The sequence below is a fragment of the Mesoplodon mirus genome (assembly GCF_964341445.2).
Source record: "Mesoplodon mirus genome assembly, chromosome: 11".
Lineage (NCBI taxonomy): Eukaryota > Metazoa > Chordata > Mammalia > Artiodactyla > Ziphiidae > Mesoplodon > Mesoplodon mirus.
In genome coordinates, this window is record NC_138987.1 from 25,850,806 (window position 1) to 25,864,098 (window position 13,293).

A 13,293-nucleotide genomic window follows, 5' to 3' on the forward strand; every position below is an offset into this window, starting at 1 on the left:
ATTGTCATGGCAACCGGGGGCTGCCTCCTGGGCTGCTGGGGCAGTTTCCACTTCCATGGAGAGCCTTTTCATTTCCTGGTAAGACGGGGCTGGCTGTATCTCAAGTGCTCTCACTCCCAGACTCTGATGTGTGAGCCCCATAGTGGGATAACTGTGTTCCCTGGGGACCCACAGGACCCTCCCAGGCTGAAGTAGCAGGGACAGGAGCAAGGGTAGACTGTTCCACTGTGCACTGCTCCCCTGTGGAGTCCAGGACCTGCTCCGCCTTTGTCTTCAGGGTCTTGCTTTGTCGTTCTCTACCTCTTGCTCCCACAGTTGGAGGTGCCCCAGCCTCCTTTCTCCTCCTCTTCTCTGTAGCAAGTGCCTCAGGACAAAAAACCCCCACAGTCTGAATAGAGCAGGCTGTGCCCCTTCTGAGGAATTCCCCCCTCCTCTAATGTGTTTGGTCTCTTCCGTCACTGTTCTGAAGACAAATATCTTTGCATACTTTGCACACTTTACTAACAGAGAATGCTGACTACTGATATGATATTCTTCTGTTGTAAAAGTGGGTGTCTGTAATTAATTTTAATGATGAATTCTCAAAGGTACATCAGCAAAACAGTCTGGTGAAAATGGGGAGGCTGCATTTGATATACCAGGTAAAGTATTCTCTGAAAGCTCTCAAACTTTCTTACTGTATGATAAAGTTTCTGGGAATGTTCCATGCCCCAGCCTGAAGTACACCCACACACAAAAAAAGCCCTTAGAGATGGAGGGGGAGGGCAGGCGGTGAGTTTACAATGTGGGGTCCAAGCTTCTTTTTTTCCCCCCATGGGCATAATAATGCATACAAACATTTAGAACCTGAAATATTTGTAAAACCTGGGTTTAAATTTTCTTGCTTTTGTAGACAAAGCCACCAAAAGCATTTAAAAAATCAGAACTTTTGATTGTGGTGAAAGATCGTGCCAATTCCTTATGAGGTCTTGGCTCCTGAATGTGGTTCCTTTTGCCATGGATATAAGCTTCTTTTCTTCATCATTGGGAGCATGATCAGACTTCCCATGCCCATATTAATGTCTTATAATAATAAACCAACTAGGATAAAATGGAGAGATCATATGACTGTAAAGGTTGGTGTCTCTCATTCATAAGAATAGCATTTTCCCCTTTTTCTGAACTTTAATGTATATAGATGATTAAACATCATGGTTACATCAATTGTAAAAATGTACCTTGTAAAACCAAATTGGGGTAAACTACTACAAAATTCCTGGGACAGTTCCCATTGTTCAGGGTAAGAGGTTTTTCAAAGATGGAAGAATCTGATTATCATTCTTCCTGCTATTTACATTAGCCATTCTAGGCCATTTTTCATTTAAATATGAAAAACACCCAGCCATGTAGTCTGAGTCCAGACCAAAGTCACATTCCCTCCAAATTATTTAATTTTGAGTAAAATACTAATTTGGAGTTGACTGTTTAACAGGATGATTTCTTTCACTAACCACCATTCTTCCTTCTTGTCTTTTCTTTCGTTTTTTGGGGGATTTTTTTGTTTTGTTTTCTTAATGGATTTTAGATGAAAACTGGGTAGTTGCAAACACAGAGCTGATCGAGAAGACCAAGTTCACCATCACAGGTCTGCCAACGGATGCAAGGATCTTTGTGCGCGTGAAAGCTGTGAATGCCGCCGGTGCCAGCGAGCCCAAGTACTACTCTCAGCCCATCCTTGTGAAAGAAGTCGTAGGTAGGTGGCAAGGCTTTCAAAATTTTGTCTCCATTTCCCATTTTTTTTAACCTCTTTCTTTCTCAAACCCTCCTATTTTGTTGTCACTCCTTTGATATTTTATTAATATCTCCTGGGAGTTAGAAATGAACAAAACTGCCCTTTATAGGCAGCGTGGAAGGTCAGCTCCCGGTTTATAACTTGGTATGAGGACCAGATAACTACACCAGGTTCCATGAGCCAATAGGCAGCTGGGCTGCCTCGTCACAAGGGGTGGGGGGCAGCGGCCGGGGAAGTATTTCAAACAAACCATACAGCAGCAAAATGGCTCAAATGAGTCTGCGAGGTCAAAACCATTTCCATAATAATATGAACACATTGTTTTCCCTTTTCAATGCTTGACCTCTGTACTGATGGTACAAAAGTGATGGTGTGTAAAACTGCTGGTGCCTTAGCACAGATCCAATCTGTGCCACCAAATTGTCTGGCTGGTCTTTTCTTCCTCACCACCATGCACTCGCAATTAAAATTAAAGGGCCAGTTTTGCCTTGGAGTGTTCTTGATGTTACATATGAATCATTAATGTTCTTAAACCTTGGTTCTTGAGTACACTTTTTCTCTATACTCTGTATGACAATGAAATGCAAAGTATATGTGAAACTCTTATGCTAAATACCGTAGTACGATGGTTGTCTCTAGGAAAAGCATTTGTGCAACTGAATTAGAGCCTAAGCTCATGACCTTTTCCATGAAACTCCATTCTTCCTCGAAAGAATGACAGAGTGACAAACTCTGGCTAGTCAGACTTGGGTCTTTGGCAGACATTTTCTAGAAAATGAATGGAGTGAGCCTGTTACTTGAAGGAAAACAACTTATAGTATTTATTGTCAACTTGTCGATGAAAAACTTTAATCTTTGAAGCAAAAATTAAAATTATGGAAAACTGGTATCCACCATCATGGACTTGGCAGCTTTCCAATGCTTAAAATCTTTTCTGATGAAGTAGGTGGTGATAGTAGCAAATGTAATTTTTTGACATTGAATAATGCAGCATTTCAACATTTGGACAATCTGCATAATTCATTGAAGCAATATTTTCCAAATGACCAATGCAAGTTAAAAAAAAATCATGCATGGGTAAGATACATTCAAAATGGAAGGCAGACCAATGAGGTTTAATGTAACAGATATGAAAAGTTCATAGAAGTTTTCAGATTCCATACTGCAGCTAACCCTTAAGAAATTACAGCTCGTGTTTTAGTGTAGAATCAAAGAGGAATACCCACAACTGTCTGAAAAGTTTATTAAAATATTCTTCCTGTCTGTGTGAAGACAAATTTTCTTCATGTACTTCAACCAAAACAGCATATTGCAACAGATTAGAGGCAGAAACAAAGTCCAGCTAGCCTCTATTAAGTCAGACATGAAAGAGATTTGGCAAAATATAAAATAATGCCACTCATATCACAAATTTTTGTTAATGTAAATATGGTTGTTTTCATTTAAATGATATTTATGTTGTTATTGTTTTTCAAGCAGTAAATATATAAGTATTTCAAAATTTATTGGTTTTAATTTCTAATATGGTAAATATGATAGATACAGTCCACATAAACAAAAGCTTTGTGGGGCCTTTGATGATTTTTAAGAGTGTAATGGGATTCTGAGACCAAAAAATTTGAGAATCGGTTCTCCAGGGCAAAGAATATCGGGAAGGGGTCTGAACATCTGGGTCTGGACCATGTTGAGCCACAGACTTATGGTGTGACTGCCTGAAACCTTTTGGGAGTAAGTTAGGGGATGGATGGATGGATGGATGGATGGATGCTAGAAAGTATGAAGCATGCACATTTTCTTAGTAGATTCCGGAGACAGACTATGAAAGCTGAGTCCTGTTTCCTTCATTTATTAACCATGTGGTCTCAGGCAAGGGACTTGATATTCCTGAGCCTTAATTTCTTCATCTGCAAAACGGATACAATAATAGTACATACCACATCAAGAGGTTGTGAGAGTTGAATAAATTAATCCATGTTATTTGCTTAACAGAATGCTGGCCACATAATAAGCCCTTGGTATATGTTAGCTTTTATTATGATGATGGTGTAATGTGCTACAGAACCTCGCTGAGCCTCCTTTTCCTCCTGTGTAAAGTTAGGGAGTTAGAGGATCTCTCAAGTTCTCTTCCAGCTCCAACATTCAGTAATCACCACCACTACCATCATCGTCATCTTCTTCCCCTAAAGTTTATTGAGCATTTACTATTCTCAGCCATTATGCTAAACACTTTATATGGATGACCTTATTTAATCGTCACTACAATGCTGTGAATTAGATGCTGTTATCATCCCAGTTTTACGGAATAGGCTGAGACCAGATCTACTGTCTGATCTGGAACTCAAACCCAGATCTCTCTTGACCCCGCAGTCCATGTGTCTAAGCAGAGCATAGGCACTGGAAGCTGATTCCAGGTCTAATCCTGGCTATGTCACCTTGGGGCAAGTGCCTTAAACCCCTGTTGCTTTAGCTTCTTTATCATAAAGTAAAAACAGTACCTGTGTCATAAGGTGGCTGTGAGGTTTAAATTGGTTGCTTCGTGAAAAGCATTTATCCCAGTATCTGTTCCATACAGAGCCCTCAAGTGATATGACCCACCTCATCCCTGTGAGCCATGAGCCTTGATTCTCTGCTTCTGATGGGTTTACATCCACATGTTCTATTATCTTCATGGTGTTTAATTAATGAACATTAATATACAGTGGGCTAGGGCTGCCTATCATATACTTCACCTTAGTCATAAAGGGAGAAAATTACCATCAAATTCTAACATAATTACATAAATAAAAAGTGCTAGGTGCTAAAGCATATTTTATTATTATTTTCTGGTGAGAAAAAATGGGCAGTCTTACCAGCTAATGTGGTGACTATAGATCTTTTATGGAATGTTCGTTGGAGAATATACTCACTGTTAGAAACTAAGAAAACAATATATAAGGTCCTAAGAGAAAATTTAGTGTTTTTCTATAAAGTTGCTTTAGGCTTATAATAAAAATAGGAAGTTGTAGTAAAATTAAGGAGGTCAGGGAATAATCTTGTTGAATCAAACTGTTAAAACATCTCTCCCTGAAGGAAACATTTGGAACCAAAGTTACCACATATAATCTGTTAGTAGCCCAACTAAGATTTTACTTCAGAGACATGAGCGTAGGGAAGTCCTGGTGATTATCATGACAAGTATGCTTATGAAATGCTGCTTCCAGTGTATGATACTGACTGCAAAATTCCGTTCTCCTCTCGTTCAGAGGCTCCAAAGATTCGCATCCCAAGGCACCTAAAGCAAACCTATATCCGCAGAGTTGGAGAAGCCATCAATCTGGTTATACCTTTCCAGGTAATAATTCAGGGTTGGTCATTTTCTCTTTCCCATGCTGGGGTGTTTAAGGAGTAGTGGGAAGGACTTCAGCATTTAAGTTATTCGTGATTCAGAATTTCCTCAGAGGAAGAGCAGGAAAGGATGGAGGAGATTTGGAGAGTGATGAAACAACCTCCTGCTTTACAAGTACAGAAATCTATACAACTGTCATAGGTTTTTCTTCTGCATGAGATAAATGAGACCTAGTCTTGTCTGAAGCTCAGGGACCACAGGGGGCCAGAGAGGAAACACCAAGGAGACACCGAAACAAGAAATGCTTAAAGATCTTTCTGGTTCTATCCATCTGTAAAACTGATCTTCCTTTTAAGTGAAGTTCTTGGTGTAACATTCAGGAAAACAACATGTCCTTACTTCCCATGATTACCCCAAACCACACTCAAATCACCCAAATTCCAATGAGGGATAACTGAAATTTGAAATTTTGATGCCCCTAACTGAAATAAGTGAACATTGTTAAATCATTACTCCCTCAAAAGAATCTGTTGTTTATAAGATTAGCCAGGCTTTGCATGTGATAATCACTTTTGGGGTCTCTCTCTCTCTCTCTCTCTCTCTCTCTCTCTCTCTCTCTCACACACACACACACACACACACACACACACACACACACCCCACTGCACCATTACCTCCTTACTCATTTGATTCCTTTTATGCCTCTAAACAGTGCTGTTCCATAGAAGTTCCTGTGATGATTGGAATGTTCTGTGTATGCAATGTCCAGTATGGTAGCCAGCAGCCAAATGTGGCTATTGAGGACTTGAAAGGTGCAGCTAGGAACTAGGGCAACTGGGGAAATGAATTTTTAATTTTCCTTAATTTTAATTAGTTTTAGTTTAAATGGCCACATTGAGCTTGCGGCTGTTACGTCAGACAGCATGGCCTTAGAACTAGAATTTAGGTCTCTGCAAACATTTGGATACACACACACACACACACACGCACACACGCAGAGCTGGTTCAAGCACAGGCTCCCATGAAAACTAACCTAAAGGGACAACCAGTTCAGGCCATTCTCAACGCACCTGGGGCCCAGCCTTAGAAGAGGCAGTTAGCTTCTACATACACAGCACCTGAAATCAGAATGGAAGTCAAGGAGGACGTGAGTGTGAACACAGCAGAGGAGGAAGGCGATGGCTTGGCAAGGTTCCTCCAACTTCTGTCCTCCCACAGCCTAAAAAAAAAACCCAGGAGTTGGCACAAGGCGGGCACCCAGGACCCAGCCCCAGTCCTGGACCAGGGCTGAATCAGCCCTCTAGTTTCCACATCACGTCAACAGCTAGGGCTAATCCCAGTTCCCAGATCTTTTTGGGAGTGGAAGAGTGTATTCAGCTCTGTTCCTGGGTCTGGGAGAGGAGAGAGCATAAGAACAGGGACCTCATAGGTATGGCATCCCAGGGGCTGGTCAGCTACCAGGAAGGGGGTGATGAGACTAGTATGTCATGTTTGTATATTTATGTAACCGCTATAGTTCTCGAACCTTTTCTCATTTGAGCCCCAGATACACCTTGTGAGGCAGGAATGGCAGATTTCCTTACCCCCCTTGAGAAGGGAAGAAACTGACATTCAGAGAAGTTAAGTGACTTGCCCAAAGTCACACAGCAAATAAATGGTAGTGCCATGTACAGAGTCTATATCTCCAGACACTGAATCCAGTGCTTTTTTCACTCCATAAGTTATCAGAGAAGTCAATTTTTTTTCCCCAGTAGTTAATAGTAAATTGTACACTTAGGGAAATGAGACCTGGAGCTATTTTTCCCATCTTTAACAATATTGTTCTCTACTTCCCATATGCACATCTGAGCACCTGCAACCATTCCTCAAGCCCTGTGGGGAGGAGTTTGATGTGTGTCTCTCACATTCCTTAGCAGAACCTATCAACAAGCCACATTAGGAGCCCATGGGAAGGCTGTGCTTACCCAATGGAATTAATGCTTGGTTCCTGTCTGTGGGGTGAGCCTGGGTGCTCAGGAATCCTAGGAAGTTTCTTTGTAACATAACCTAAAACTCATGTCCTTGAATGAGATTATAATTACTCAAAGTCTGCTCTTAAAGAATGGTTTCAGCTGCTAGAGAGAGCAGAGAGAGAATTACAGACAAGTCTGAAATGAGCAACACAGTACAGTGGAACAATAATAATCATTAGCATGTAGATGATATTAATGAAACACCTCTGCAGTGCGCAGAAGCTTTCTAAGAACTTCAGTTGTGATAACCACCCTGAAGAAAGGTACTCTCATTCCATTTTACAGATTGGGAAACTGAGACAGAGAGTTTAAGTAACTTGCCCGAAGTCACACAGCTATTAAGTAGTGGAGTCAGGATCCAAATACAGATTCTAGGGTCCCAGGGCCCATGTTCTGAACCATTAGGCTGTGATGTGCAGGCTTTGGAGCTGAAGAGACCTGGCTAGAAGACCAGGTTCCAGCACTTAGCTGCAAGGCCTTGTGCAAGTCATTTAATACCTTTATCAAAAAAAAAAAAGGGCCTCCCTGGTGGCGCAGTGGTTGAGAGTCCGCCTGCCGATGCAGGGGATACGGGTTCGTGCCCCGGTCTGGGAGGATCCCATATGCCGCGGAGCGGCTGGGCCCGTGAGCCATGGCCGCTGGGCCTGCGCATCCGGAGCCTGTGCTCCGCAACGGGAGAGGCCACAACAGTGAGAGGCCCGCATACCGCAAAAAGAAAAAAAAAAAAAAAAAAAAAAAGGAAGGGGGCGCTTCCCTGGTGGCACAGTGGTTGAGAGTCCGCCTGCCGATGCAGGGGACACGGGTTCGTGCCCCGGTCTGGGAGGATCCCACATGCCACGGAGCGGCTGGGCCCGTGAGCCGTGGCCGCTGGGCCTGTGCGTCCGGAGCCTGTGCTCCGCGGCGGGAGAGGCCACAGCAGTGAGGGGCCCGCGTACCACAAAAAAAAAAAAAAAAAATGAGGATAATGATACTTATCCTGATGTGAAGAGTAAGGGAAGTTATAAATATCGTGTACCTAACATAGTACCTTGCATGCAGAATGCAATCGATGGGCAATAGTGAATATTACGTTACTGCTATAACTGTCCACCACCAGACCATTTTCCAACCTTGCCTAGGATGGGTTAAGCCACTGCCCATTTTTTTAATGCTGAAAAAATATCTGGAGACAATCTGAGCCCCTCCTGCCTCTACTTTTTCTGTCTTTTTTTCTTTTAAGGGAAAACCAAGACCAGAATTAACTTGGAAGAAAGATGGTGCACCTATTGACAAGAATCAGATCAACATTCGCAACTCTGAGACCGATACAATCATATTTATCAGAAAAGCAGAGAGGAGCCATTCTGGGAAATATGATCTGCAGGTCAAAGTGGAAAAATACGTGGAAACTGCATCCATCGATATCCAGGTTGTTGGTAGGTTTGGAGGATGGTACTAGAACATTCTCTAGGGAGACAAATTGTCCTTGTCAATAAGGCAAGAGTCAGAATTTCTTCTGTTAGGCTGGCTCTACAGAAAATTCCTCTTTTTAGAATTAAAAAAAATAGATAAATTAGGAAGATTGGTTAGCATTTTAGAATAATTTTTCACTGACTAAAAGGACTAATCATGGGAGACTTAGGGCATACATAGTAAAGAAAATTAATGTATGTACTTTCTAGTGAAAACTATCAGTACTGTTTTACAATCCAGTTCTCTCTTACTCTGTTTCTCAACTCTTCAATGATAAAACTATTTCCCATGTTGAATTCTTGCATTAAGTAAACATTATAGGTTCTAGATATAGTTTAACATGTTTCTTACTACATTTAAAATTTGCTGATAGTAATGTTAGTGGAGAATGAAGAATTTTTATTAAATGTAAGAAAAGTAACCTAAACAGAGTTAAACAGTTAAAGACTGAATTGTGGTTGGTCGTGCAGGGCTTAGATACTTACCTGTTCAAACAAGGTTAGTTCTTACTTGTTTCCACAGTTAGGGCAATGGAGGGAGGATCTCTTACAAGTAGACCGTTCTCGCTTGAACTGTTCTATAATTTTTGCAATGTCAAGAAATAAACTTAAGAGCAGAGTTAGGAGAAGCCTTGTCTCCAATCAATTTTATGATTACAGTTTATCATATGCGCTAGAACTGGAGGCTCTCTAACCAAAGGAGCAGCTTCCTGTGGCAAGCCTTCCCTTAGGTGAAAGTTCATGTCTTTTAAACGAAGCAATCTTTTCATGCTGACTAAATGGTCTTGATTTTTGTTAAGTTGAAAGGAGTGTTGAGGATGTTCTATGTGCCCTTGGGTCTGGCCTGGCTCCATTTAATTTAATTTAATTTATTTATTTTAAACATCTTTATTGGAGTATAATTGCTTTACAATGGTGTGTTAGTTTCTGCTGTATAACAAAGTGAATCAGCTATACGTATACTTATATCCCCATATCCCCTCCCTCTTGCGTCTCCCTCCCACCTCCCTATCCCACTGCTCTAGGTGGACACAAAGCACAGAGCTGATCTCCCTGTGCTATGCGCTGGCTCTATTTTAATGGAAGCCCTTGTGGTTGGGTCTGGAAGAGCCTTGCCCTCTGAAACACGAGGAAGAACTTTTTTATTTTTCCTACTTTGCCATGTAGTTACTTTACCAGGTAGTTACGAGTGCCTGGCACGTCACTCACACGCTCAAGGTGTTCAATAAATAGTAACAATTAGTATCCTACTTATTTTACTAGTCCCAAATTTATGTTTCTGCCATGACTGTAAAAATCTAGCCATTTACTGTTGGGGAGCAAGTGTTTGAAAAGCCAACGTGAACTTTGAAGACAAAGCAGACCTGGGGTGCAGGTGGGAAGTTGAACTGGGAGAAGACATCTGTCTGTAGGACAAGTTGATGAAAACAGGAGATAGAAAACTCTGCTTGTAGAGACTCATTGTTGGTAATTGTAGAAAGGAAATGAGGATTATCACTGTGGTTTCCCTCTACCCCCGGAGCCCATGAAGACTGCATGTTAAATGTTGCTTAAAAGAGAGAAAAACATGACCAGAAAGCACTCTGATATTTATTCTTTTCAATCTGACATTTCAAATAGAAATAATTATAGTTGTATTTTAATACCTGAAAAACATTTCAGGACAGAAAGGGTACCGCTTGCACTGCAAAGTATAACAGATGTGAAATTTCTCTGAAAAAATTAACAAGTACTATGCAGATACATAATATGATTATTTCCCTTCCTTGAACCTCTAAGCATGATTTTTTTTTGAGGGGGCCTCCCAATGAAGAGCTAGTTTTCTTTTTTATTAATTAATTTTTCTTGAAGTATAGTTGATTTACAATGTTGTGTTAGTTTCTGCTGTACAGCAAAGTGAATACATGTACATATATCCACTCCTTTTTAGATTCTATTCCCATATAGGTCATTACAGAGTATTGGGTAGAGTTCCCTGTGCTACACAGTAGGTTCTTATTAGTTATCTATTTTATATATACTAGTGTTATATGCCAGTCCCAAGCTTCCAATTTATCCCTCCCCCCAAGTTTTCGTTTACTTGACTTTTGGCCTTACTGAATGTGACTGCAATTTACTGGAAGGTCAGAGGTCACAGAAATTCATGGTACAGAAAATAAAGTGAAGAAAGACTTTATTTCTTCATTAATGCATTCTACTTCCATAAAATGGAAACACTGATAAATACAAAGGAATCTTGGAGGGAGAGATGGCAGAGGAAATAAGTTTTCCTCACTCCCATTAAAGGTGCCTTTTGAGTGCAGCAGAGGACCTCTCTCACAGACTGTGGGCTTCGGGCCTCTCACCGAAAGCTGGAGCTACACAGCCCAGGTAGGCTCTATGATTTCAAGTCTAGCATCAGCTTACCTTTCCCATTAGGCAGGGTAGCCTGTGACTCACTGCCAGTAGTTGGCCCCTGGAGGGATGGTTAATGATGTTTGAAGTTTCATTTACATTTTCTTTTCAAAATCCTTTTCTTTCCATGAAGATGAAAGTCAAGGGTTTCCAGATAAGATTCGTAGGAGTGCATTGTACTTATCCGAAGAAGAAGAATGCAAAAGAAACGTGGGTAGAAATACAGGAAGAAAAGTACATTTTTAAATATCCTCCTGTAACAAGGTCTAGGTTGGGGGGAAATTGACCTTACAGTGATGCCATGAATTCATCCTACAGACCGTCCGGGTCCACCCCAAGTTGTGAAGATCAACGATGTCTGGGGAGAGAATGTTGCTCTATCATGGACCCCACCAAAGGATGATGGGAATACTGCCATCACAGGGTACACGATCCAGAAGGCCGACAAGAAGAGCATGGTAAGGTCTGGCTTTCTCTGGTTCAGCAGCAGCAAAATAACATTTCATCAGAAGTAAAGGGGGGGGGCTTCCCTGGTGGCGCAGTGGTTGAGAGTCCGCCTGCCGATGCAGGGGACACGGGTTCGTGCCCCGGTCCGGGAAGATCCCACATGCCGTGGAGCGGCTGGGCCCGTGAGCCATGGCCGCTGAGCCTGCGCGTCCGGAGCCTGTGGTCCGCAGCGGGAGAGTCCACAACAGTGAGAGGCCCACGTACTGCAAAAAAAAAAAAAAAAAAAGTAAAGGGGGAAGCATGAGGTCCTCTCTGGTGAGGAGCTCATGAGGGTCATGGAGAAGTGATGTGGCACAGTGGAAGGGGTAAAGCCTTGGGAGCCACGAAGAGTTGGACTTGCATTTCCACTTAAAACCACATACACATGGACAGTCACTTAACCTCTTTGATCTCCTTCTCCCTCATCTGTAAAATAAGGGCACTGATGTTTTTACCTCGCTTGTTTATCAGGAGGCTAAAACAGGGACTCCCCTGGAGGTCCACTGGCTAAGACTCCATGCTTCCACTGCAGGGGGTGTGGGTTCGATCCCTGGTCAGGCAACTAAGATCCTGCATGTCGCGCAGTGAGGCCAAAACAATATAAAGCAACTGGCAGAATGCTCAGTAGAATTCAATAAAGTTATCCATTCAACAAATATTTACTCACTCTGGATTCTGACTCAGATCTGCACCCATACAACTTCTTTCTCCTTGTAAAATGAATGTTGGTAGCGTGGACTGATGTCTTTAAAAAAAAAAATCCAGTTAGAAAAGAAAGATTCTAAAGGTAACAGCATATGCAAAGGTCCTGAGGAGGAAAAGCATTTAGAGTAGTCAAGAAGCAACTCAGTTGGAGTACGAATTATTGTTAACATATGTTTTGTAGATGAGGAAACTGAGGCTCAAAAGGCTAAATAACTTGCTGGAGATCACCAGATTTTAAATGTTAAAGTTTAGGTCTTTCTGAATCAGAATCCGTCCACTACAACTACCATTGCTCAACCTGTAAGTCAATGAATGAATAAATGAATGTTTGGACACAGAATGGCTTGGAGCCACTGTTCATTCTCAGAGGAGGAGTAAAACATCATACCAACTGATATTGATAGGAAGTCTGCAGGCATTTACACTACTAGATCTCAGTAAGAACGTAGGGTATAAGGCTACACTGGATTAATAGAAGGGGAGAGGGTTGGAAAGAGCAGTCTAAGTAACCGGAATGGATTTCAAGCCTTGCCTTTCCATAAACTATTTCTAGCATGTCTTTACCCCACCCCGGGTGGGTGTTACATGACAAAATAAGACTTGGCATTTAAAGAAACATGTTTCAGCCAAACCTGGACAGCTTGAGAGCTAGATCAATGGATGACTTTGCAGGGGAAGTATTGACCACCTTGGATTTCCTTAGCAATGAGGGCTCTTCTTTGGACCTTGGTCCAGATACTGGCAGTGAATCCAGGGGTACCACACTGCCTCCAGGTGCCCCCCATTCTTCCACCCCCACCACATTGCCAACAGTTGTCTTCTCAGATATCTAGTCAAGTCCAGCTGAGCCAGGACTTTCCTGCTGCTTCATGTGTCTGAGGTCTGCCTGCTGACAGGAGAGGAACCCCAATCCCATTCCCTTGTGTTTCTGGTGCATTTCAGCAAGGGCAGACCTACAGACCAGAAGATGCTTACTCTGCGCAGTGCACTTCCCCGGAGGTCACCACACCACTATCTCACTGTGGCTACAGATGCTGTTTTTCACTTAAATTCCTATAGTCCTTTATACCTTCCATAAACATTGTTTTCATGATGTATGCCAACACATTCATTTATTCATTCATTTACTGTTTGTTGAGCACTGTTCTA

The 13,293-nt window shown here is 42.0% G+C and overlaps 1 protein-coding gene across 1 annotated transcript in view; it reads left to right on the forward strand.

Annotated features, from left to right (window-relative positions):
• MYBPC1 (myosin binding protein C1) overlaps positions 1-13,293 on the forward strand; it is a gene marked incomplete at both ends in the record, with an annotated part of 97,874 nt that overhangs the window by 74,528 nt on the left and 10,053 nt on the right. The window contains 4 exons of the mRNA XM_082636244.1: positions 1,565-1,732; positions 5,014-5,102; positions 8,328-8,523; positions 11,272-11,411. Of these exons, the coding sequence (XP_082492370.1) occupies positions 1,565-1,732; positions 5,014-5,102; positions 8,328-8,523; positions 11,272-11,411 (593 nt within the window). The remainder of the gene's footprint in view (positions 1-1,564; positions 1,733-5,013; positions 5,103-8,327; positions 8,524-11,271; positions 11,412-13,293) is intronic.